The following is a 27073-nucleotide window of genomic DNA, read 5'->3' as shown; positions in this document are numbered from 1 at the left end:
GGAGCGCCGGGCCGAGCGGGGCCGCCATCGCCATGTCGCTGGGGGAGTACGAGCGGCACTGCGACTCCATCAGCTCCGACTTCGGCAACGAGTCCTCGGGCAGGGGCGGCTCCCGCGGCGGCGGCGGCGTGCCCGGCGAGCAGGAGGAGCTGCACTACATCCCCATCCGCACCCTGGGCCGCGGCGCCTTCGGCGAGGCCACCCTGTACCGCCGCACCGAGGTGGGTGGGCGGCGGAGAGGGGCCCGTTCTGCCGCCCCCGCCCAGGGGCCCGGGCCGCTCCCAGAGGGGCGGGCGCCGGTGCTGGGAGGCGCAGCAGGGCTCGGCCCCTGGGGCGGCCGAGAGCCCCAGGGTAGTACTGACAGCCCTCAGGGTGACATCCCCCGGCAGCTCTCTGGGAACAGCCCGGACAGGAGTGACAGCTTCAGCCCTCAGCGTCCAGGGGTGCAGGGTCTGGGCGCTGCCAGTCTCTCGGTCCCCTGAAGTTTCTCAGGGAACTGCGAATATTCTTCTGGCGCTGGTAGACTGCTCATTTTTCTGTTTTGTTCCAGTCACAGAGGACATGAGGGCATCTCATACAGGTGACTCTCTGGTGCTCAGCATTTGGGTATAATCAGGGGAGACTGGGTGAAAAGCCTGTCCTCCCGTTGCTCCCAACTCATTTAACACCATCCAGTTCAATTGTAGTTGTGGTTTTAGTGGCTGTCAAGGAGAAATGCTTGATTTAGTTCCAAAGGTAAGTTCCTCAGTTTTTTTCTGGCCACCTTGAGGTGTCTTGTAGCATCACTTGTAGCATGGCTGACAACGTGGGCCTAACAAGGGCAAACTAAATCTTAATTCATTCTGGTTTCCTTATTGGTTTGTTTTGGGTTTTTTGTTTTGGGTTTGTTGTTTTTTTTTTACTTTAGGCTTTTTCCTTTGAATGCTTGTAACACCTTATGACCTTGTACATACAGCATTAAAAATACAACGTTCTCCCTTTATTAAACAGGGGTATGTTTAGTCTTGATTGAAATAAAACAAATCCTATGTCTTTCCCTTAGTTTGGTGTTTTGGTTTTGGTTTTTTTCCCAGAGTGTTGGCCAGCCAGAAAGATGGCTTCAGGCCATCACTATTTCTAAAGACAAACAACAAATCTCAGAATTAAGTTGTGAAGAATATTTGTCTGAAATCCATAAGAGACAGGAAAGTCTTTTACTCTTCTTGCTATTTTAATTTCCTGCTCTAAGGGCGCATACTGCTCTCTTCATAACAGTGTGTTTTTAATTGAAAGATGTTTTTGTGTTTCAGGATGATTCCCTTGTCGTGTGGAAAGAGGTGGACCTGACCCGGCTGTCAGAAAAGGAGCGTCGTGATGCTTTGAACGAGATTGTGATCCTGGCCCTGTTGCAGCATGAGAACATCATCGCCTACTACAATCACTTCATGGATAACACCACGCTCCTGATTGAGCTGGAGTACTGTAATGGTGAGATCCCTACTCTCATTTATGAACAGGCAGCTGCCACGTGTTTGGGTCACCCTCCTGCAGAACCTGCAGTGAGTATTTCTTGTGCAGTGTCATCTGGAGAGCAAAGGAGTGGAGGTGAATTCTGCTGCGTAGCTCCTGAAGAGGAGACTGAGAACCCTTCTGACTTGTGTCTCAGGTGCTAAAGAAAGAAGCCCAGTAGTTAGTGGAGGCAGTCTGTGCAGTAGATGATTTCTTGAGTTTTCTGAATGGCTGGTGCACTGGAAGGAGTGGGTTATTGGTGATAAACACTTCTAGTGCACCTTGCTGTGTTCTTTTAGGAGGGCAGTGGGAAAAGACCATGAAACTATCTGGGCGTCTCTACCAGTACAAAGTGGGGCTGTTTTTTCAGTACTGTCACTTAAATAGGTTTATAATTTGGCAATTATAAATCAGAGCTTTAAAATGTCCTGGTACACTGCAGTCAGGACTTTTTTCTGCTTTCAGCTTTCATATTTGCTATTAAAAAAACTCAAACAACAAACCTGGTCCTTCTGGTGGTGGAGAAAATTTTAAAACTCTGTCCAAGAGTAGCTCAGATGGTGGCGTTTGGAGTTGCAGGGGAAGCAGTCCTAGCTTGGATGGTGCAGTAGAAGGATTTGCAATGAGTTTGTGCCTAGCAGCTGCTCTCAGACAGCAGGAAGGGGAGCCCATACACAGCTTACACTGCTGGAAGAGGATACATGCCCAGAACTGTGGTGTGCTTCCTGTCTGGGTGAACGGGACAGCTCCCCAGGCAAATTATGTGGCGTTTGTGTAGGGCTTGTGTTAAGCCTTGGCTCATCAGTAGAAACACTTTTTGCTGGAAAGGGCTATCATCGTGTTGTGATCACCTTATACAACAGATTGCTTCCACTGGAGCAGGTTGGAGAGCACAACAGAGTTGGGCAAAGTCTTTTTGAAGGGTGTCAGACACCCTGGTTGGCAGCTTGGCCAAAGCTGTTTTTTCTTCTCTGGTTTTTGTGCTTGTGGAGTGTGCAGTCCAGTGCAAGCATAGGGGAATGTTGGCTCTTTGAGGCACTTTTTGTTTTAGGGGTTCTCTCTCTGTGTGAATTACTTACTTGCCCTGAAAAGACTGCCTTCCTGAGGCCATTATAAATTTGTTGGAGGGCACAGAGAAAAGTTGCATAGTATTGATGTCTCTGCACTTTTGTAAATGCCTCTGTTGGCTTTGGGATAATAACCAAGAGATGAGTGTGTAGCTGGTGTTGCCTGAATGTGTCTGAATGGTAGAGAACAAGGGACATGAGAAAGAGGAAATCTTGTTTGGACTTCCATGTAGTGGTTTTGCCAATGTATTAATAGTTGTTTGCTTTTTTTTACAGTGTACAAGCCCAAGGTAATTTGTGAGTAATTTTTGAAGTAAGGCTGGACTAGTCACTGTCAGACACTCCTCAGAATCCAAAGGTTTTACTGTTTAATTGGCTTGTCACTTCTGAAGATCTAGAAAAGAATTTCAAATTTCAGTAAACATTGCCCCTATTTTACAGAGGAGGAAGCCAAGTTATTGATTTATTTGCCTTTAATTCCATGTGTATATGATGGTACTGTAACACTTGGATTTACCATGGGATAACACCAGTAAATACAAATGAAATATATTTGGGAAGAAATATCCTATAAAATGCAGTAATTGGAAAGAGAATAACCTATGTTGGAAGGTTAGATGTGATTAGATGAAACAAACACTAAATTAATTTGGTTTTCATATGTGTGCGTAGAGGTATTGGTTATGAGTCAAGAGCTAACTTGTCTCCTTGTGTAGGATTTTGGCAGTGCAGTGCCTATCACGCTGCTCTTTGGTTCAGAAAAGCTGCAAAAAAAGATGGGAAAAAAGCAAAATTAAGAACACAATTGACTAAAAACCTGCAAAATTTGAATGGTTAGAAAAGACATTCATAAGAAGAGGCAGAAGTGAATGTGAAGAGTGGTTTGTAGCTAATTTGTAAACGTGAACATAAGGCAGAAAAAAGAAATGTTGAGAAGTTACAGCAAGGCTGAATGAGAAAAAATCAAGTGAAGGGAATCTTAATCAGAAAAATCTTCCTAACATGGAAGTCTGAATTAAGTCCCTCAAATAGACTCAAAGGAGTCCTTGCAGCCTGTTTTGGACATTTACCATTTGAGAGGCCTGTGGAAATCATGCAACCAAAGGCTGTCTTGCACCATGGGAATGGTCCTAGTGATCCATCACAATTAAGACATAATATATGATAATTGGGAATTGGAATAGCAACAGGAGGTGCTCAGAGTTTTGGGATTTACTGTTTGGGTGGTGATCTGACAGGGAGTTTCTCTACCTGCAGCCCTCAGTATCATTTCTTTTAGCTTTCCTTGATTTTCAGTCTGCTGTCTTTGAAGTCATGGGGTGTACTGAAGATTTCTGCTGATTTCAGGCTTCTGTTAGTGGTACTGCTGTTGTCAGTGCTTTGTGAAATCTGCACCAGTATATTTGGCAGGGCAGATAAAGGAGAGCCCAATCAGAGCTGGGGAGCAGGTAGGGAAAGACAGTAAATTGTGCTTTCAGGGACTACCATGACTTAAAAATTGTTTTCTTTCTCTTTTTTAATGTGTTATTTGTATATATAATGCTGAACAGGACAATCTCACGTGATTTGGTGTACAGCTAATACATGTTTACATACCCCAAGAAGCACTTATAAAAGTAAAAAAGTAGGGACTGCTGGCTGAGCTTACTGATTTGCTTTTCAGAGTGTATTAAGGGGTGGTGTTAAAGAATCATCTCTGCTTAGGCTTAAATGCACCACTGAAGTTCTTAGATGGAAGAAGAACCTAATTTTGTGAGTGCCTGACAGTTGAAGTGAAGAATGCTGAGAGAGAGCTATAGTGATGGATCAGATCTCTTAGGGGGTTTGGGTATTCCCAGCAGCACTTGAGCAGAGTAACTGCTGCCATTAATTAAGATGAACCTCTCTGTCTTTCTCACTCACCTCTAATTATAGGAGGGAACCTCTACGATAAGATCCTGCGACAGAAAGACAAGCTATTTGAAGAAGAGGTAATTTGGAGTGGTTTGAGGGAGCAGTGGGGCTGGCCTAATGTTCTGGGGATCTGTATGGTTATTTGAGTATTTCTTCAGAATTTTCATTGTGACGGCAGGGAATTTCTGTGTTTATCTGGGGGCTGGCATCCTCCTGGTTCAATATTGCAAGCGTTTATGGACTGTCTGAAACGTCTTATTTTCCTTTTTAACTGTCAATAAGCAGTATATAGTAAAAAGGGAGGAATAATGAAAGAGAGCTGGCTTTCTTCACCTTATCATCTTGGCAAACATTTAATTTTTAAACCTCTTTCTGTGTTTCTTCCTAGTGGCCCCTCATTTCTCTCCTTTCTTAATAATTTGTAGGGGGTGTTTTTTCCAAGTAATTTCCTTGAATCTATCTTATTCTTCTCTTTTTCTGTTTTTATTTGCCTAAACTTACTTTTTGCTGTCTGCTTTCACTGCATGCTGAGCTGATTAATGATTGCACTTACTTGTCTTATATAGTGACTTCTAAAGCTTTCTGGCTCATGGGGTGTATTTAATGATCCCAATTCATATTTTGGAGACCACAGCTGTAGGTGTTTCCCAAGTGGTCATTAATTGTCATTCTTAAGTCTTTTCACTTATTGAATGTCTGGTGCTTGTCAGGACAGACACTGTGAATGGAAGTAGAACAATCTACCTATTGAAATAACTTTTTTAGAGATTTCCAAACCAGGAAATTCTAAAATTCTCATACTGCTGAAAGAGCATCTAAATGGTATGGCCAGGCCCTCTTGCTGTGCCTCAGTGTGACAGGGACATATGTAGGGTTTTGTGGTTTTTAATTTGTTTTTTTGAGCCTCACATTATGCTTATTATGCTTATATTCCTACCTGTGTAGATGGTGGTTTGGTATCTCTTTCAAATTGCATCAGCTGTGAGCTGCATTCATCGAGCTGGAATTCTTCACAGGTAAGTGTGGCATGCAGAAAGCTGAGGTAACCAGTGCAGCTCATGGGGGTGAGTGAAGAACCCCTTTGCTGCTTTGTTTAAAGCAAGCACAGAGCTTCTCTCCAAAGTGTAATAGGATCTCCTAGATGTTAAGAATCCCTTTTTTTATTGGGGGAGAAACTGTCTTGTGATAAATGTGCAGGAAATATTGTGTTTGAAAATGGAACTGCAGCTGTGTGAGCAGAGTTTATCCACATAGGAAGGAAGTAAATTTGCCCTTTATTGTGATAACGCATAAATGATGTTTGTTAAGCTGGGTAGGAGGAGCATTTACCACAGGACAAAGGTAGTTCCAACCTGTTCCACAATTAATAGCTGCAAGCCAATGTGTGCATCATTCTGTAATTCCTGGAGGCTAATGGTGATGAAGACTTTGCATTTATCCACTGCTCTAATATAACCCATGTGAAGATTTGTCATGCATTTGTCTGAATCTTATTTCTTTGGCCTTTTACTTAAGGAGCTAATAGAGTTTGTTAGCTTGTAGTGGTAATTTTGACAGTTATTCTGATATTTTAATGTGTAGCTAATTACCTTTTTCTGTTGCCCTTTTCTGCTTGGGAGCAGTAAATTCCATGTCTTACATGTGTTTCAGGGAGGCTGTGGTGTTGGTGTTCTGGGGAGTATTGCACATGTAGACAGCCACTTCCAGCGCAGCTGAGTCATGTGCTGCACTAACTTACGGGCATAGCTGTGTGAGGATGTTTCCTTTAGCATAGCATCGTGGCTGCTGCCATTCTGAGTATTTAGTAATTGGCAAGCCTTGCTAATGAGGGCTTGGTAGCCTACATTCGGCAAAGTAGTGCCTAAGTTTTTGGCCTGAAGCAGATGTCATGTCTGTCCTGCTTTGCAGCGATTTCCTGCTTGCCACCTCTGAACATGTGTGGCCCCAAATCCTTCCATAATAACGAATTGAACAATTATTTAAATGTTTGCAGTGATTTCCTTCTGCTGCAGACATTGTCAGAGTGACCCAGGACTTTGCGATGCCCCAAGTGGATGAATGCAAAGTGCTGCTTTACTTGATGTTTTCCTGATCTACACTGGGAAGTTGTTGATGGTACGTTAGGAAAAGAGGGTGTTACCAAGTGTTGGCCATGAAAAGCATATCATACTGCGGGGACTTCTCTCTATTTCCAGCCTCTTGTGTTGATCTGTGACACTACACACAGATTACTCTGTCTGGGAAAGAGTGTTTTCTGCAGGTTTTGGAGTTCAGTGTTTTTGTGGCCATCAGCCTTTCCATCTCTTGTGCATAGTATGTCATAGAATCATGGTATCATTAAGGTTCAGTAAGACCTCCAAGATCTCAAGAGTCCAACTGAACACCACCATGTCAATTAAACCATAGCACTAAGTGCCATGTCTAGTTGTTTCACGAACACTTCCAGAGATGGTAGCTCTACCACTTCCCTGGACAGCCCATTCCAATGCTTAAAAACCCATTTAGGGAAAAAAATATTTTGATATCCAACTTGAACCTCCCCTGGTCTATCCTGCAGCAATTTCCTCTTGTGACAACTGTCACCAGTTACCTTGGAAAGGAGAATGACTCCCATCTTGCTGCAACCTCCTTTCAGGCAGTGGAAGAGAGTGATAAGGTCTCAACTGAGCCTCCTTTTCTCCAGGCTAAATGCCCCCAGCTCCCTCAGCCATGCCTCATCAGACCTATGCTCCAGACCCTTCCCCAGCTCAGGTGCCCTTCTCTGGACACGCTCCAGCAGCTCAGTGTTTTTCTTGCAGTGAGGGGCCCAGAACTGGCCTCAAAGTGGGGCCTCACCAGTGCTGAGTATAGGGAAGCAATCCCTGCTCTGGTTCTGCTGCACTTGCTTTTTCTGATACCAGCCAGGATGCCAGTGGCCTTCTCAGCCACCTGGGCACTGCTGGCTCATGTTCATCTGCTGTCAACAGCACCCCAGGTCCTTTTCTGCCAGGCAGCTTTCCAGCATTCTGCCCCCAGCCTGTAGCACTGCCTGGGGTTGTTGTGACCCAAGTGCAGGACTTGACATTTCACCTTACTGAACCTCTGCAATTGGCCTCAGCCCATCAATCCAGCCTGTATAGATCCCACTGTAGAGCCTCTCCTACTGTCCAGCCCATCAGCACTCCTGCCCAGCTCGTCTGCAAAGTGACTGACGGTGCTCTCAATCCCCTCATCCAAAACGTTGATAAAGATATGAAACAGGACTGACCCCAACACTGAGTCCTGGGGAACCCCATTGATTACTGACTGCCAAGTGGATGTGGCCCCCATTGCCACCATGCTCTGTGCCTGGCCACCCAGGCAGTTTTTAACCCAGGAAAGAGTGCACTTACACAAGTCATGGACTGCCAGCTTCTCCAGCAGCCTGTTCCTGCATCTCTAAAATTTCTTTCTTAAAGTATGTCCAGCCTTCTTAAACCCTGTTTTTTTAAGAGCAGTTTTCCAAGAGTCTGTCTGAACCATTTTCCTGAAAAGACCAAAGTCTGCCCTCCAGAACTCCAAGGTGTAGAGGTTTTGTTGACCCCCTTTCCTTCCTTCACCAAGAATTGAAAACTGTCATTTTGTGGTCAATACCTAAGATGGCCTCCAACCACCACATCTCCCACCAGCCCCTTCTCTGTTCAGAAACAGCAGGCACTGCCCCAGTAGGCTTTCTAACTGGCTGTGTCACAAATTTATCTTCCACACCCTCCAGGAACCTCCTAGACTGCCTCCTCTCTGCTGTGTTTCCAGCAGACATCCAGCAGGTTAAAATCTCCCACAAAAACTGGTGATCATGAAACATCAGCCAGCTGCTTATGGAACCTCATCTGGATCTTCATCCCGGTTGGGTGGTCCTCCCCTGGTTCTCACCCATGGGCACTGAGCCATGTTGTCACTGACCTTGGCTCTGTGCAGTCGAAGCGCTCCCTGCTGTCCAGAGCCACCCCACCGCCCCTCCTTGCTCACCTCTCCCTTATGCAGTGTCACTGCAGCACTCCCGTGGTGCAAGTCCCCCCTGCCACATTTCCATGATGACAGCTGTGTCACAGCTTTCCTGCTGCACAGGGGCTTCCAGGTCCTGGTGTTTGTTACCCACGTGTGCATTGGTGCAGGTGCACTTCAGCTGCCCTACTGATTCCACCCCAGCCTTGGCATGCAGACTCATGTCTAGCCAGCCTGGTCTTATCTCCTTCCCCCTTCAAACCTAGACCAAAGCCAGCTCGATCAGCTCAGCCAACTCATGGCTAGACAGAGTCCTGTATCATGTTATAAAGAGTTCTTCTTGAGGGATAAGGACATTAGCCTTAAGTTCTAGAGTGGCATTTGTTTCACACCCACCATGTATGTATTTATATTTGTATACATACATATTCATACTTACACTTATGTTTTTAGTGAGCTCAGTGTCTCCTGGCTTGGGTCTATTTATAAAACTAGCAAAAATAAGACCTGCTCAATGACCTTCATACAAGAAGAAACTGAGAGGGGGAAAGAACTGTCTTTGATCTGTGGCCTTTACATAAGGTGTCTGAGCTTTTGAAACTGTTGTGTTTGTGTGGGGAATGTGATAAAACATGGATAACTGCAGTTACTGCCCAGTTACTTGGGGCAGAATTGCCTTTGGAGAACTCTGTATGTGTGTGTGACAGAGTGCTGGCAGAGTAGCAAGTAGCTCATTTTGGGGGGGAAGTATAGTAATGTGTGGAAAACTGTGAAATCTGGAAGCGTATTTGAGTATTTGAATTTCTTTTTCTCATTTCAGGGACATAAAGACATTAAACATCTTTCTAACCAAGGCAAACCTGATTAAATTGGGAGACTATGGGTTGGCAAAGAAGCTGAACTCTGAGTACTCTATGGCTGAGACTGTGAGTATCTGCCATCTTTGTGTGCAAACTGAGTTGTGTTTTTCTTTCATCTCCACACACCTTGCAGAAGACCTGGGACACTGTACATGCTTGCTGCTTGTTTTCTGTTACTTTCCTTTCCCTCACCCCTCAATTTCCCTCAGTGTTATGGTATCATAGAATTCAGGTTGGAAAATACCTCTAAGAGTCCTCTTTGAGTCCACTGTTAACCTAGCACCGGTGTGTTCACCACTAAACTATGTCCCCAAGTGCTGCATCCACAGGTTTTTCTGAACACTTCCAGAGATGGTGACTCACCTACTTTTTTGGGCATCTTGTTCCAACGCCTGACCCTTTCAGTGAAGGAATTTTTCCTACTGTTTTATGTAAATCTCTGGCACAACTTGGGGCCATTTCTTCTTGACCTGTCACTTATTACTTGGAGACTGACACTCACCTCACTACAACTTTACTTCCTAACAGTATCTCACTAATGTTAGTATCTTTGCTGATGTGTTGCAGCCTGCAGTTATGCTTGTTTCCAGGTTACCTTTTGGAGGTCTGTCTCTCTGGAAAGCAGCAGTAGACTAAAGATAGGTACCACTATGGGAATAGAATTGTACCAGAGCTGGCATAGCCATGCTAGAGAGCACTGCTCTTCTTTCCCCTAGGCATGGTACTTCTAAAGGTGAATCTTTGTAACACAAAGGCCATGCTAGCTGAAGGACAGAGGCAGCATTATAGTGACATCAGAACAACCTCTCCCTCTGCGCTAGTTAAGGCCAGCTTAAATTAAATTAATTTTGTCATGCTGCTGTGCTAACAGGTAAATTTTGCCTCAGGTAGATCTGAGATAGCTTGGATGTGTGTACCTGACATTGCACTGTGCCATAGGCATGTCTCAAATCTCTTTAATATTCAGGCTCTGAACTGAATTATGAAGAAGCAAGAAAACACTTGTGCTTCTTATGGTAACCAGATGTATGGTTTATTGGTAATGTTCCTGAAGGGGGGGCTAAGCTTTGTAGGAGAGTGAATTCTACCAGAAGGCTGTCAGTCTTGGCCTTGTTCCAAACCCTGCCAGAAAGCATTTCTGCAGCCAGTTATGACACAGGGTAAGCTGTATTGCAGGCACCTAAAAGGTTCAGTTTGGATTTCTCAGCTCCAATAATTTCTGTGGTGAGTGTTAGGCATGGAAAGGGAGACATTGTCTGAGGTTCCTGTCTGCTAAAGACCTTTATTATAATTTGGGACACAAGGCAGCTCACACTTCCCCTTACGGGGCTGTATGATTGAATTTAACGTGAGGGGATGCTGTTCTGTTAGGATGTGTAGTTAAATACTTGCCAGTCCTCTTGCAGAACATGAATGCTATTGTGCAGTTCCACTGTAAGTGGGAACTCAAGACTGCTGCACAAAGCCATCACTAGGCTGGGCTGCAGCAGAAGCACTTCTGTTTTGCCACACTTTTCATGGCCTTCTGACTCTCAGAGGCAGTTCACTCTGTGCTGTGAATTTCCAGGTTTGTTTTTGCCTGTGTTGTCTGTATTCATCTATACCTACTACACCTGCAAGCATTGTTTTGGTTTTTTTTTTTCTTTTTCACATATGAAAAGTTTTGAACTACACACCTTCAACCATATTTTGATTTTTATATGCTCGCTATACTCTGGTCTAGTTGCTCAATTTCTAACCTAATGACCAGTGGCAGACTGCAAGTCATTTTTTTAGGAAATGAGTGCAAAACATGTTATTATCAGTATTTGTAATTGTAGCAGTCAAATTGTGATATTTTAGAATATTCACATCTTGCTTACTAAACACTGATTTCTTATCTTACCATTTTCTACCATTTACCAAAGAAGATACAGAAAATACGTCTGTCTTACAGAAAGCTTACATTATCCTTTCTTTATAAAAGGTTTAGGTTCAGTGTCCTAGTTCTCTGTGTGATACTCAAAATCTTAGGGCTTCTAAACTTTCCATGGCTGGGACTCTGTAGCAGTCACGCTCTGTAACAGGAACTGGGAGGGAGATGGCAGATTCTGAATGTGCCCATTAGGTAGCCAGTGTACTTGCAGAGTCTCATGAAGGGCAGGCTTTGTAGTCCTTGGAGCTTTGCTGAGAGAGTTGAAAAGAGGTCATCTATAAATATTTCTCCTTTTTCTAAATTCTGTCTTATTTTGTTTTGCTGTCTAGTTTCTTTCTAAGGAGTGAGCTGCATTCATCTGGAAGCTTCATTCTTGTATCTTTTATCATGTTTGTTCTGTGTCTCCTTGTTGTGACTTTGAGCTAAGCCACTACTTCTGCAGTACCTGGGAGGCCTTTGTATTTATGTGCAGGGTTTTGGATTTCTGTGTGGTGAGGGTGTTTGTTCTACACAGAACAATTGTTCAGGAAAGTCCACTTCTGAAGTGAAAGCCTTTTGGGTGGGACTCAAGCCAGCTTTCTATGTACTGACCCAAAAGGAACCCTTCTTTTCTTTTGAGACAGAGCAGCCTTTGTCCTGGCAGTATCTTGTGATCAGAGTGGCTCCATAGCTAAGGTCTGGCATCTGTATTTGGAAGCTTTGCTAGATCCATTTTTCTCTAACCTCATGATAGTTTCCATATACCTGGTCAGTACTTAAGGCCCTGATTACCTCTAATGATATATATTTAAGAGAGGGGAAAGCCCTTGCTGTGTTTTTGTGACTATTACTCTAGTGAGCAGTATGTACCACATCAGGTGCATGAGAAGAGATGTGTCTAGGATCTTTTAGGAAGCTCAGGACCAGAAAGGTTTGTGGATGATGGGGAAATGTGTGCTTATTGTTCCCTTCAGCACATTAGGGAGCTGTATCACTTCAGTGCTGTGTCAGGTCAGTGTCTAGCTCTGCCCTGTGTGAACATAATGGATACAGAGCTCCTGAACTGAAGGCTACTGCATCATTTCTGATTTTTGAATGTTATTTTTCCTAGCTGGTTGGAACTCCTTATTACATGTCCCCAGAACTCTGCCAGGGTGTGAAATACAACTTCAAATCAGATATTTGGGCTGTGGGCTGTGTCATCTTTGAGCTGCTTACTCTGAAGAGGACCTTTGATGCTACCGTAAGTCTGCAAACCAGTATGGACTGAATAACCTTATTTTTTATTGTCCTAAGATTACCACTCAGCTGATAGCTTTCTTCAGTCATGTTTTTCTTTCATTGTTTTTTAAATATGCAAATTTGAAAAACAGTGGCTGAGAGTGACAGCTATAGCCAGAGAAAATACCTGTGTTGATTCCCCTTACCGTTTGTGCAGATTTCCCTCTGCCTTTATGCCGCAGCCTCTCTTGGCTTCTGCCAAACCCACCCTTGTCTGCAGCCCATGTTTACTAGATGCAGAATAATAACTGTGCTAATTTGTATCATGGTTGTGAACGAATTATCCTTTCCACTACAAGGAGGAAGTTTGTGACTGTGTAGTCTTTTTGCTCTTTTAGCATACTAGATGTGAATTTTCTGTATAGCATTCTGTAGCAAAAAGTTCCGGCCTTCCTATTTAAAGGATCTAATCCTGTTACTCCTTCTCAAAGCTTGATTGTAAGAGAAGTCTTGTCAGGCTGGTATAGGGAGAGTGAAAGGGGCATTGCTGGCTGACACATGATTTGCTAGCTTGTGCCATGTGGTGGGAAAAGCTGCTAGTTGCCTGCCATAGGCAAGATTTCTTTCAGGTACTCTTTCAGGTACCCCTGAAAGAGAAGGTGTGAAAATATCATCCTTTCCTGACTTTCTCCAGGGATGGCTCTCGTCCCCAGCAACTTTGCTGCTGTGCTGTGTTTAATGGCAATATGTGGCACAGGAGATTTCGTGCCAAGAGAAGCCTATTCTCCCTGCCCTGTTAGAGAATTTGGTGAAAAGCTGGATGTTGGCACTAAGTCCTAGTTATCAGAGGTACCATTTCTGTAGGAATTGTTATTAGATTTCAAGAGAACCTGCTAGGCAGGGAGGAAGAGGGGTGTGTTTCCTATCAGGGATAGAAGAAAATAGTGGTGGCCTATAGCATGTCTCCCCATGGGACACATTGTCCAGTCTGGTTCCATTATGGTTGGTTTCTGGTTTCTGCCTAGAATCCCCTGAACCTTTGTGTGAAGATTGTACAGGGAAATCGTGCCATGGAGGTTGATTCCACTGTCTACTCCTGGGAGCTGATCCAGATGGTGAACTCCTGCCTTGATCAGGTTGGTGGAATACTTTGTAATTTTTGGATACCCATTCCCAACTGTCTCAGCTGTGGAATTCAGGGGTGAAGGGGGATGACATGCCTGTTTAAGTATGTAAGCTGTTGACGCAGGGTAATTTTTGTGAGGCCTGAGGCATCACTAAGGCTGGGCTTTCTCCAGTCCTCTGAAAGCTTTGTCTCAGGCTTTTGTGCAGGCTCTGGAGGTGTGCTGGGTTTACTCTGATGACAAGTATTTAATGGGCTGGCAGAAGCAGTTATTTTTTAATGCAGTGCTGTGGAGGTAGGAGCATCATCTCAGTACAGTCTCTTGGGGCTCTGGCTTTCTGCAGGGAATTAATTTATTGAAAGCAAATGTAGTATTAATACATTTAGAGAGCATGCAAGTCCCTCCTGCATGTCTGTGGTATTTATCGCTCTTCATTCTAAGTATTTGAATTAATTCCTTTCCCTTCTGAAGGGAGTCAAGGAAGAAAGTTCATACAGGCTTGAATGAAGTCTTCTGGCCCAAGATTTTGTTATAGGTGATGAATATTTCCCAGAGAATTACTCGTTGCTTCCTTCTTTCAGGACCCAGAGAAGAGACCCACTGCAGATGAGTTGCTTGAACATCCCCTTCTCAGCAAACGCAGGAGGTAATCAGATGATCTTGCCTGAAACCTAGATGGCTGACAGGGGAAACAGGAGGGTTTGTGTAGACTAGTGGAGTTTATGCTTTCATAGCAATGTCCTTAAGTGAATTTAGACTGATGTGAGGCAGATATTTAAGTACTTCATTCTCTTTAGGGGAAAAGTGCATTTTTGCAGTCTTGTCTTCTGATCTGATGTTCTGTTGGTGCATAGGAAAGGTCTCTGCATCCTTAGAAGCTGCTGCATTGAGAACCTTGAGGTGTTCCATTCTGAGACTCTTTGAGGGATGCTTCTTTCTACTCTTCAAATTTCTGTGTGTGAAGAGTCACAGAGATCCTCTTGTGGTCATTGGAAAAAGCCTTTCTGAATATAAATATCCAAAATACATGGATCATTCAGTATAGAGACACTCACTCTTTCCTTTTGTTGCTTCCCTCTTTGGGAGATACTTGCATTGAAAGTGGCTCATTTAGCTTAGTCTGACCATCATGAAAGGTGGACAATAATTCTGGGCTGTTTCTATTCCACATTGGTTTACTTGGGAACAGCAGACTTAGTTCTTTATGCCAATACTCATTTGGTTGGTGATCAGCAGAGTTTTTGTCTTGCTGTATGCATTGGTAAAAGCCCAAATCTCGATAATATTTAGCCATTTAAGATTATTCTTGTGCAATGTGGGTATTGGTTGGCTGCATTTTCATACAGACGTAGTTTGTTGTCCTCAGCTCTTGTAGAAGTTTGTTAGCTGTGTGGCACATTACTTCTGCCCTACTTACTGTGTATTCTGCGAGCTGGTAAACAGCTGCTGTGTTTCCTCCAAGAGGCAGCAGCATTTTGTTGGAAAGGAAAACAGTCTGTGTGTGCTGCTTGCCAGTAAATTGCATAGAGCAATGTTGCTGTTTCCTAAAATCCTTTTTCTCCCTTGGCAGGGAGATGGAAGAGAAAGTCACGCTGCTTAATGGGCCAAATAAGCGACCAAGGTAATTATTTAGACATGTGTTTGAAAGGAAGTATGGAGAGAACAGCTCCCCAGAGAGGAACTGAGAGTGTTAGCCTGTGACAACCTTAATGGAATAGTGTAATTTAGAAGACCCCTGAATGCTAGAAATTTGACCCAGCAGTTGCATGCTTATTGTCCTGTGTTTTACTCTGCCTTTTATAGCCTACTTTTTTGTATGGCTGGAGCTGTACCTCAGCAGGTCCCATCCAGCTGTAATCTATCCTACTGAGGATTTAATCTTTACAGCCTACATATCTGAGTTGTAATGTAGATCTCTCCTTTCACACAGATTCCTTTGAGCAGGAGGAATATAACTGTCTGAATGATGAATATTACATTAATATAAATATCTTCTATAAAATCTGATATAGCAGAGGTTCAGCACAGTTCCCAGCAAGCCTGTAAGCAGGGTTGCTCTGTGAAGCAGGTAGCTTCTGTGACATGTATAGCTGGCTGTCTGTTATTTATCAGATAGAATTTGACCATTTTTCCTCATAAACTTGGAAGTACTAACACTATCTGAGCACCTTAGGTGAAATCATCCCAGTTCATGGGCTGTTGACAGTTAGCTGGAAGAACAGTTTTTGAAAATAAAAACCATGAATGGTTGTGAAGAAGAAACTGCTAGACAACAGCAGGAGAATGGATGATGACAGAGAATGCAAACTCATTATTTTAAAAGAGCATGTGTGTTTCTTGGGGGGTCTTGTGCAGGTCAACTACCATGAACGAGGCTCCCATTGCAGTGGTGACTTCGCGCACCAGTGAGGTGTATGTTTGGGGCGGTGGGAAGTCCACCCCCCAGAAGCTGGATGCCATCAAAAGTGGCTGCAGTGCACGCCAGGTGTGTGCTGGTAACACGCACTTTGCAGTGGTGACAGTGGAGAAGGAGCTCTACACCTGGGTGGTAAGTGAGACAAACTGCAGGCAGAGGGTGAGAGCGGGAGAGGAGGGTTCACACCTGCTGCTGACTGTTCACGAGCCTTTTGGAATCAGATGGGCAGCAAGCTTGGAAAGGGAGAAATCTGACTGCAGTGGACACTGAGGCCATCTGATTTGGGGCTCACCCAAGTGTCTTAAGGCAAGCATGTTTCTGGGAGGCATTTTCCATTGTGACAGGAAGTGTTTTGGAGACTTGCTGTGCATTTGAGGTTTGTAGATGGTGGTCTTGTAGACCCAGACACTGAGTCAAGCATCTCTTCATTCCATTCGTGACTACTTGACATACAACGGAGACTTAGTGATTCTCTGTTGGCTTTTATATTTTTGAGGAAGGTTTTTCAAGACCTGAAAATCCTGGGTGGGATGAGTGACCTTTTTGTAATACAGTTGTAATCTGCAAGGCAACTTGCATCTTAAAGCAGAGGGATCTTATGCTAAACAACTCTGCTTTTTGTGATGAGTGGAAATTCTGGAATAGTTTAAAGTGAATAAAGGATGTCAATATATAATGCATTTTAAACAATTGAATTCCGTCTTCTCAGGTTTAGATGTTCTGTGACATGGAGGTGTTCTCCATCTCTAGGCTTCCATGAGTTTTTGTATTGATTAAACAGAATCTGTTAGAACAGATTAGAAGATAAGTCAATGAGAAAGGAAGAAGATCCAAATATGAGGAGGACAACTTGGAGTAATTTTCTCTATGTTCCTTCAAGAACAACCACTGAAAACTTTCAGCTGGCTATTAGTAGTTTTAGTTTCAAGACTACTTATTTTGTTTTTTCTGTATAATTGCTATATCAGGCCATTTCAGTGACATTTGTTTCAGGTTATGCATTTCTTTGCAGCCATTAGGATCTAGTAAAGTAGTTCAAAAAGCTGAAGGATGAATTTTAGTCCTGCAACAGGGAGCAGGTTCTGTAGCCTGGCAGATGAGAAAGGAGCAGGAATTCCTCACCAGCTGCTGAGCTGAGACTGGATCACTCCTTGTTAGTTCATCACTGCCAGAAAGCCTGTGCTGCCATTGAGGTTGTTGCCTGCTGTATACACGGGGAGAGCCGTCTCTTCCTGAGAGCAGACTGAACATTTTCTCTTGCTTCTTGCAGTCTTCTATTGTTAGCTTGAGGTGCTGTTGATTATTGACACCATCTCTGGGCTTGTGGAAAAGTAACCTCAGAAGGTGTTTCTGTCTTGCAGAATATGCAGGGGGGCACCAAGTTGCACGGGCAGCTGGGACATGGAGACAGAGCTTCCTACCGGCAGCCAAAGCATGTTGAGAAGCTTCAGGGAAAAGCCATTCGCCAGGTGTCCTGTGGAGATGATTTCACAGTGTGCATCACAGGTGAGAGCTGGAAGTCCTTTGGCTCAGACTGTTATGGATGTCTGGGCATTGACAAATCCCCTCACTTTGCTGAGCTGTTGGAGGTGTTTGCTTTCACCGTCAGATTAGCACAGCTTTGTGCACAAAGGAGAAAGCCCCATATATTATTCATCCCTCAGTTTTGAGGATAGTACCAACGTTATTACATTTGGGATAGATTATATCTCAACATTTGAGATAGATCAACATTACTACACAGAGGAAGATACTGACTCCCAAGAAGGAGGATGTGATCCTTTTTGGTGATAAAACTGGGTGTTGACCACAAATCTATGTGTCTGTGTAGAGTCTCGGCTATTACCAGTGCATGTGTTTTCTCCATACATGCTCATACTAAAGACAATGAAGCCTGAAGTCGAGAATGTAGATATGTTTGAAACTCTTTGGGCTGTGTGGAGAAAGAATCACACAGTGATGAAAAAGAATGTGTGTCTAGGATTTGCTGTTTAATTCAGAATGCTTGTCATCTGGTAGCTCTAGTCCCTGCCCATACTTCAAAGGATGTGTTAGGTGTGGTGTTGTCTGTTGCAGGAAAATCTGACTTGCTTTCCCCATGCAAATGATTCTTAAGAAGGTAGTTTCAAGCTTATTTTGCCAGGGCTGAAAAGGCAGAGATTTGACACCGATAAGCTCAGGTGGTCATTTTAAGGAAGGAGTTACTTAGGTGTAGCTATAGAATCAATTTGTGGGTTACTGTTAAAGAAATTGGCAGCTTCAACCAAAGATTTTTGGCACTGAAGTAGCTGCAGGTTGTCATGTAAAATCCATCTTAACATGAACAAGAAAGGACTCTATAGTCAGACATGTTCCTGCACTAAAGAGGAGGGTGATTTCAGAAAAGAAGTTGCTCTGACCATGTCCTAAGAGGTTAATGTGCAGCCTAACACGAGGCCTGTGTGCTGACCAAGCTTCCCTCATGTCCTTCAGATGAGGGCCAGGTGTATGCCTTCGGCTCAGACTATTATGGATGCATTGGCGTGGACAAGGCTTATGGCTCTGAAGTGCTTGAGCCCCTGCAGCTGGATTTCTTTCTGACCAACGCTGTGGAGCAGGTCTCATGTGGAGATAACCATGTGGCAGTGCTGACCAGGAACAGAGAAGTGTACACCTGGGGCTGTGGGGAGTACGGTAGGTAGAGTCTCCCTAAAGGCACTGGGACATGCCTGCTGGAAAGTGGCTTGGTGCAGCTGTGGAATGCAGGGCCTGGGTGGGGGCTGCCTGCTATACATCCTGGGGGTAAAAACATTGGTTCTTTGGGACTTCCTTTCTTTGTAAAAATGGGGAATTGGTGACTGAAGCCTTAGGACTTTGCTCTGGAAAGCTCTAGGGTGCCACTTGGCTTCCCTTTGGGTAGGGCAATGGTTCTGTGAGTGGGATTGGATTCCCTTGAGGATTTGGCAGGTGATGATGGATGTGGGGTAGCAGGGACATTCTAGTTCTGTAGGAAGATTATTTTGGGACTATGGAGAGACAATAGCAGTTCTTAGATATGGGCACCTGGCAAGGCCATTTTTAACTGCAGTATTTTCCTTGTTGCAGGACGCTTGGGCTTGGATTCAGAAGAAGATCACTACACCCCTCAGAAGGTAGGGCTGTGACTACTTCTCAAGATCTGCAAGGGCATAAATCCAAATCAGTTTCTTTTTGGAAGTGCTGTCTCTCTGAGGCTCAGGTGTTTTTTCTGAGACATAGAATTTGAAAGGGTTTTATCTTTGCTTCCTCACTTCATTTTGCTTTGTTTCTCTCCTAGAGATTGTAGCATAGTCATACCACTCACAAACCAGACAGCATCATAGCTTAGAGTTTCATTGCTCTGATTTCCGTGATGGAACTGGAAATGCCAGCTTAATGCTGTAGAAATCATAGTCAGAAATACCAAAGGGCTTACTGTGGATCTGTAGAGGAAACTCACAGCAGTGCAACTACTGCAAGTCTTTGAATGTAATATAATGAGTTAGAGATTAGTTGAAAGTAAAACCCTCTTGAAATACAGTGCTGAGGTAACTGGAGTATTCCAACCCACTGGAGGTTGGAAACAAATAAAGACGTGCCTGGAAGCCAAAGATCTGTGATCACACAGTATCACACCTACATGGCACAGGCACAAACCCAGCCCTGCTCATCTGATTGGGTTTGGTGTTTGTAGAGCCCATCTGGCCAGGCTGCCTATGCATCCTGTTTCAGGTTCCTGTGCTGGTCACTGGTGTCTGCTGTGAATATCTGCATTGTGACCAGAGTTTTCATATGCTACAGACTTTATGGTATTCTTATACAAATGAACTGTATTGGCTATCGATAGTGTCCAGACTAGCTGTGCCACTGTTCTACCCTCATATGTTTTCCATGTGCCAGCTTCCATGTAATAGGTGTTGGGATTTTTATTTTCTTAGGATATATTTCTTCCACCTAGGTGGATGTTCCGAAGACCTTAAACATTGTGTCCGTTCACTGTGGCTGTGATGGAACTTTCCTGCTTACCCAGACAGGCAAAGTCTTGGCATGTGGACTCAACGAGTTCAACAAGCTGGGCCTCAATCAGTGCACATCAGGGATAATCAATCATGATGTAAGTGCGTTTGGATCCCTGCCTCCAGCTCCCAGCAATCAGCAGTATAAGGGGAAATGGAAGTGCTGTGACAGAGTGTTCGTTAGCTTTGTGCCAATGCTTTAATTCCAGTCAAGACAATGGATACTGAGATTGTGGGAAGATGCAATTTGTTCCTCAGTTTTCTGTCTGCCCTGTGGGCTTATGTCAGATCTGAGGCAGTGAAACTGAGTGAGCTGCTCTGGTGACTTATCCAGTGATATGGATTCTGGCAGTTTTTATCATACTTGCTTTCAGACTGTCTTTAGATCCTAAAACCTAGACTTTAGATCCATTAAACCTAAACCTAAACTTTAGGTGTAATATCCTGGTCAGACCTGAACTTGCTTGAGTAGGTCTTAGCTGATGAATGTGTGATTTTTTCACTCTGTGCTTACTCGTATCTTGTCAGACATACTGCGAGGTGCCATACGCCACTTCCCTCACTTTGGCCAAGCAGCTGTCCTTCTACAAGATCCGTACCATTTCTCCAGGGAAGACACACACAGCTTCTATTGATGGTGAGAACCTTGTGCAGTAAGAACTGAATGCTGCTTGCTGAATTACATTACATCAACTTGGCCCTTTCAGCCTGGCCCTTGACACTGGGGATTTTGCTCTTGGTAGCAAGGTTTACCCCTGCTCCAGGAACTCGGGATTCCTGTTTCTCAGCAGTCTTGTTTCCTGGCCAGCTGAAGCAGCAATGTCAGCCTTCCTGTTTTTTCAAAGGGGAGAGAAAAAATTTGGGGAGGAATCACGCTCTGGGCTAGCAGAGGAATCATTTATGATCAACTTAGGCTTTGCCCAAGCGACATCAGTCAGAGAGCTGTGAGAAGTCCCAGCCCCCCGCATCAGAAAAGGGAGGCAGTAGGAGAAAGGGCTGGGGAGGTGTTTCCAGACAAAACCCATTCCTTTTGGCTGGCACTTCCAGCCTGGCTGGCCACTCAGCAGAGCCATTCCTGTTCCTGGGCTGTTGCTGCCTGTGCTCTGTATCATGGCTGCTTGCAGAGCTGGGCACTCGCTGTGACTGTCTCCTCCTTCCTCCTTGCAGAGCGAGGCCGCCTGCTGACCTTTGGCTCCAACAAGTGTGGACAGCTTGGTGTTGGGGACTATAAGAAGCACCTAGGAATAAACCTGCTGGGAGGCCCCTTGGGGGGTAAGCAGGTGATCAGGGTTTCATGTGGAGATGAATTCACCATAGCTGCTACTGACGGTGAGTGAACTTTGCCAAGTTGTGGTGGGTTACTTTGAACTTAATCTGCAGAGTGGTTAACTGGCTCCCACTGATCACTTCTTTTACCAGCCCCATAGCACAACATTGAAATAAAGAAATCCTCCTAGGCTGGGGCTGTCTTGCCCTGTTCATTGCCTCTGTGCAGCCCCAAGTATTTGCTGTCCCTAAGGCTGCAGAGTACTGACTTGGTGGCTGCCTGTTAGGTTTGTTATTGGTTTGTTCTCCCACTGTCAAAATGAAGCTGGTGGATTAGATACTTTGGGATAGCAGTTACAGCAGAAAGACTGATCCTTACAGTAATTACAGGCTGAGAAGGAGGGAGGGAACTGAGTCCCTGAATTTCTCTCTCCTCAGACAACCATATCTTTGCTTGGGGTAATGGCGGGAACGGGCGTCTGGCAATGACATCGACTGAGAGAGCTCATGGCTCAGATATTTGTACCTCGTGGCCTCGGCCAATATTTGGATCACTGCATCATGTTCCAGACCTGTCGTGCCGTGGCTGGCACACCATCATCATTGTTGGTAAGTGTAAATTTAGGATGTTGCTTTGGGATCTTGTTTATGATGATATATTCTCTTCCCAGGAGAGTATAAATCTTGCCTGAGAACAGACCAAATTTCTGAGGGAAATGTGGCAAGCTGCTCTGAGCCATTGGCCTGCAACACTGGCTTTGTGGGAGTTACCTTGCTTTCTGTGTGGCACTCTAACTGAAAGCATGCTTCTCTCCTTGCAGAAAAGGTGTTGAACTCCAAAACAATACGATCCAACAGCAGTGGTCTGTCCATTGGTACTGGTAAGTAACTTGCTCTGGGGAGCTCTGGTTTAAGTCCACTCAGTGGTTAGTTTGAGTGGATCAAGTTTGTCCTGCAGCATGGTTCCTCTGTACTTGAAAGACCTCACAGAAGAGCTCAAAGGGAAGAAATCTAGTTAATTCCATGCATGGGAAGGGATGGCCCAAACCTGAGTAAGAAACAACTGAAACAGAGAAGAAACAACATGAGTGCAGAGAGGCCTTTGTAGTTAAGGAACTTAAATTTGACAAGGAAAAGCTGAGAGGAATTCACTGAAGGGAGCTGATAGGGGAAGGGCTCTATGGAGCAGCTGCTGTAGACATGGAGTCTAGTTTCTTGGACCTGTAGGAGGCCTGGGCCCAAGAAACTGCAAAAGACTGCTGCACACAAGCCCTTACAGAGAGCCCTTACAGAGAGTTAGGAGCTAAACTGCTGAGGGAGATAATGCTGGCATGTGTTCTCACTGGGACCATACAGTATAAATTTGTGCATCTTCTCTGCCCCATCTGGGGTTTGGCAACATAGGTGTTGCCAATAGCATAGGTGGGGAAAAGCATAAAGTTTTCACTTTTTGTTTGCTAGTGGCTCAGAGCTGCACAACTGGGGGAGGAGAGGAAGAGGATAATGAACAGGAAGCGGAAACCCCCAGTCCCAGTGGAGGCTTTCGGGGAACCATGGAAGCAGATCGTGAGCTGGGGGGCTGGATCAGCACTACAGAAGCTAAGGGAGGCAACAGTGCTGACAGCAGCTCCTGCCCTGGCTGGCTGCGGCAGGTAATGTGCTTCCTCAGAAATGCCTTAAAATGGGGATCTAGGCTGGGAGAACTGGGTGGGCCCCTCCATCTTTGAGGGATACTCGGATAGGTTCTTAGAGCCGTGTTGCACAGAGCCCTTAAGGCCTCGCTGCCTGTTTAACCACAAGAGGGTGTTGGTGCATAGACTGAGAAGATGAAATGACCTGTGGGAAGTTGGCAGGCCTGACAGAGCTGCTTTTGTGTATCCAGGAGCTAGAGAATGCTGAATTCATCCCCATGCCTGACAGCCCCTTTCCTCTGAGCATGGCATCTTCAGAGCCTGAGAAGGAGACTCTTCCTTACCAGAAACTTCAAGGACTCAAAGTGGCTTCTGAGGAACCTGTTGGACTAAACAAGCCCAAAACAGACCCCTGGGTAATGTTATCAACGTGAATGCTTGGCTAAAAGCTCTTGGGGACCATAAATGGCAATGTTTGAATTACAGGCAGATCTGAGAAGAGACTGTTAGATTGGCTGAATTCATCTGGATGAAGATAGGAGGGCTGATAATCAGAGATGATGCTGCAAAGAGAAAAATTCCCAAGGATCTAGAACACAAAGCTGATTCTTGGTCAGATTTAAAATAATGAGATTAGTTCTATGGGAAAATGTGTATAATGCAATTGGAAAAAAAAGAGAAGCCAAGGGCTCAGAAGCCTAGCAGAAAACAGAAATCTGGAAAGCAGAATTTGTTGTGAGATAGGAAGAAGAATTGATGTAGAAATTGATATAGATATATAGAAGGAATTGATATAGAAAGAATTGGTATAGTGAGACTACCTAACTCTAGGAGTTTTCTGTCCCAGGAGGAGGCACAGATCCTACGCTTAGGGAAATGGGGGGAAACCGGAAGGATTTTGGTGATAGGAGGACAGGAACAACCTTCCCAGGAAAAGAAGGAAGCTAGTGGCTTTGTACAGAAGACAGAAGGAGAAGTAGCTTGTTGACCCTGCCTGCTAGAAATTTCTCAAGTTGGGGAACAAACTGGGATAACACTCTGGGCATGTTTTTTTCTTGTGGCATATACAGCTCCTGGCCTTGCACTCAAACCTGGCCTGACTTCCTTCCATGTCTCTGCAGCCTACTTGTCTGAGTCCAACCTTACCATGTGGTGAAGGGAAGGATGCATCTCCTGGTGCAGGCTGCATGTGCAGTGCTCTGCAAGTGGAGGTGACACACCTCCGAGGCCTGGTTTTACAGTGTCTGGATGATCAGAAGAAGCTGCAGCAGGAAACCATTCGTCTGAGTGCCCAACTCCAGCGGTTCTGCAGGAGGATGGAGGAAATGCAGCAGGTGAGAATCCGTCATCTGGGAGCACATCCGTGCTCAGGGCTCACCATGCTCCTGCAGATTGTGGAGACTGTGCAGAAAGAAACAGCTCTTAACAGCCATCTCTATCAGAACAGAATTTAGTGGGACTAAGAGAGATGCCTGTTTCTTGTAGAAGCTGCTGATGCAGGCTCTGACAGTAGCAAGACAGGAATGAAGCTAAGAAGAAGCTGATGACAGCCCACTCTTTGAGGGACGTGGGATTTACCTTTATTTCTCCTGATGAGACGGGATGGGCAGTCAGACGTTGCAAAGAGTCACAAAGAGCTGTGGAGAATACAAACTGGGCCTTGTGCAGCTTCTAGCATTTCTGCAGCTAGTCCTGCCGCTGTTTGGGTAACTGCTGTGTGTTTTGACAGGTGAAGGTTCATTCCAAAGGAACACAGACAACCAAAGAGGAGATGGAAGTGGATCCCAAACCTGATGTGGATTCAGATTCCTGGTGTCTCCTGGGAACGGACTCGTGCCGCTCCAACCTCTAGTCTCCTGAGCCCACTGGGATCCATCTAACTTCACAGCACACTAACCGAATGCAGAGAGCGGCTTTTCTGGCGTCAGGTCACTCGCGGACAAGGAGCGAGGCCGGAGGCTCCAGAGCAGCACCCATGTACGTTTGATATGAACTAGGAGTGAGTTTGAGAGGGGGAGGGCCCTTGAGCTCTAGGCCAGCTCAGTGGTTGAAGCAGCAGCAGCTCCTCTTTGTACCTTATCTGTCAATTCTGCACATCAGGCAGAACGGCCCCATTATGGCGATGGCTCCAGTAGCAGCTTGTGGCCCTTTCATTGTTTCACTGTTTCCTGGGAGCTGCCTTTGGGACCCCAGTATTCATCACTGCATCTCTGGATGAGAGGAGGAAACATGTTTTACGCTGAAGCTGGCTGAACCCTAAGACTCACCACCTTAATGTCAGAGGGGTGAAGGATTCTTTCCTTACCACATGGTAAGGCCCCGCCGGTGAGGCTGCTTCCCTCTGCTGAGGCGCAGAGGGACCAGCAAATGTATCATTCTGGAGGCAGTGGAGATGTTCCTTTTAGGGAGATAATAGTAGACAGCATGTCCCTGGCCTCGAGGCATGGCTTCTGGCCATATAGCTGTGTCCACTGGTCTGCATAGACAGAGTTTGAAGGCTTTATTCTGGGTGCCGAGGGCTTTCCAACTTCCAGGCAGTGCACCGAGATGAGTGAATCAGGTGTTTCCTGTAGCAGTAGTGGGACTGTCTGAGATTGGATCTGTAGTTCTCAATCTCAGACCACCTGCCTCCCAACCAGATGCCAAGCATCTGGGCCTCAGACTAAGTTACTCATTTCTTTCTCCAGCTGTTCAACTTGGTTTGAGTGCCAGAGTTTCTGGTTTCTTGGCATAAGCCTGTAGCTGCTCCCTGCTTGGCTTCTCTTCTGCTCAGTCCCTGTGCCTACACTCTGTGTGGGTGTGGGAAAGTCCGTGTTTTTCCACTCAGTGTTCTGATGAAGCTGGAATGCCATTTCCTACCCAGAATAGGTCACTATGGCTGTGGTCACAGGATGTAGCCTTCCCCAAAGACCATGAATGATCAAATCTCAGTCCGGAATTCACCTTCTTTCAAGAAGTGAGAAGCTTTCCCAAGAAAATTGGAGATGGGAAGAGGCATGGTCTGATGCTCAAGATGTACTCATTTTCTGTTAGAGAATGAGGTTAATTTTATTCCCCTTAAATTTATTACCAAACTGACTTTGAAGTAAAGCTTATGGAATTGGTAGGATCCCTGGGAGCAGCTAGCCTCCCCTGCCTTACATGGCCTCTCCTAGGAGTCCTAAGTTCTCTCACCTTTGCCGTGAGAGTGGGGTTATGATTTCATCAGGCTTAAATGATCTCCCTCAATGGCATGTTACTAGAATTGCCTTAGGTCTACTGGAGGTGGATATCGTATCACCTCTGACAGACTTCTTTTGAGAGACTCTTCCAGGGAATCCAGCATTCCTCATTTGTCTTGAGGTGGATGCCAAACCATTTGCTCGTGATGTAATGCTCCTTAAATACTTATTTGGTGCCTATTGCTAGTATCTGGGAGCTGAATCAAGTGCTGTCTTCCCCATGCAGTGTCCAGGGCAAGGATCGTTCCGGTGTGCCTGTCCATTGCTACCAAAAGAAGGGCAGGAGGAGAGCCCTCCTGGGAGGTGGTGAGAATCAGGTGCCCTGGTACAGCCAGGCTTGTTTGCCCTTGTGACTCTGCTCTCCTTGCCCCCACGTGTATTGGAGCCAGTTCTCAGGTCAGGGTCCCAGCTTGAGGGTCGTTGGTCGTGTGTAACAGTGCCTTTGAGGACTGAAAAGTTGAGCCTGAGCCATGTCCAATAAGCAAGCACCAAGCTGCTGAGAGTCGCTCTCCTGCAGTGCACTGCTATCCTCATTTCTCAATGCTCTGCAGTTGGGAAGCTAGGTGCACAGACTGGATTCCCCTCGGATCTAGTGGAGGACTGGGGCTCCCGACAGGATGCCCTGTGCTCCGCAATCTCATATGTGCCTTAGAGGATTCACGCTATCCAGGTTGTGCCTGTTACAGACCACAGATTTCACACCAGCCAGCTATGCAACAAAAAAAGCAGTTTAAAGGTAGCACCTTTGTCTTGGGCTGAAAACAGAAAGGCAGGCAGGCAGAAGTGCCTTTGAGCAGTTTCAAACCCTTTTTACTTCTCCCCTTCTTGCAGTGCTAGCTCCATATATGTTGGTCTCTGCTAGTGTTGCTACTGAGTTGTTGTAGTGGAACACAACTTATGCCTGCTCTGACACTCTGGCTGAAAACTAGTTTGTTGTTGTCTTTGAAAGGTTAAAGGGTGGAGTGGTTTGGAATTTCTGTTTAAATAAATGTTTAAACTCATACTCCTGTGTTTGA

The 27073-nt window shown here is 45.2% G+C and overlaps 1 protein-coding gene across 1 annotated transcript; it reads left to right on the top strand.

Annotated features, from left to right (window-relative positions):
• Nucleotides 1-30: 30 nt before the first annotated feature.
• NEK9 (NIMA related kinase 9) lies at nt 31-27073 on the top strand. The gene is made up of 22 exons (XM_063399005.1): nt 31-221; nt 1290-1467; nt 4470-4525; nt 5394-5464; nt 9232-9337; nt 12277-12408; nt 13412-13522; nt 14092-14156; nt 15081-15131; nt 15866-16058; nt 17288-17432; nt 18399-18599; nt 19011-19057; nt 19882-20037; nt 20468-20576; nt 21107-21268; nt 21644-21814; nt 22027-22086; nt 22667-22857; nt 23088-23252; nt 23958-24170; nt 24566-27073. The coding sequence occupies exons 1-22, from the start codon at nt 33-35 to the stop codon at nt 24686-24688; spliced, it is 2895 nt and encodes a 964-aa protein (XP_063255075.1). The 5' UTR covers nt 31-32; the 3' UTR covers nt 24689-27073.

This window comes from Prinia subflava, chromosome 5, assembly GCF_021018805.1.
Source record: "Prinia subflava isolate CZ2003 ecotype Zambia chromosome 5, Cam_Psub_1.2, whole genome shotgun sequence".
Lineage (NCBI taxonomy): Eukaryota > Metazoa > Chordata > Aves > Passeriformes > Cisticolidae > Prinia > Prinia subflava.
The sequence above is the reverse complement of the archived record's forward strand: the minus strand, read 5'-3'. Positions and strand labels throughout refer to the sequence as shown.

Bases quoted from the DNA above. Each gene is read 5' to 3' on its own strand.
- NEK9 (XM_063399005.1), top strand. From the start codon at position 33: ATGTCGCTGGGGGAGTACGAGCGGCACTGCGACTCCATCAGCTCCGAC. The intron at 16,059-17,287 runs GTAAGTGAGACA...TCTGTCTTGCAG, and splicing joins AGGAGCTCTACACCTGGGTG to AATATGCAGGGGGGCACCAA. The intron at 23,253-23,957 runs GTAATGTTATCA...ATGTCTCTGCAG, and splicing joins AGCCCAAAACAGACCCCTGG to CCTACTTGTCTGAGTCCAAC.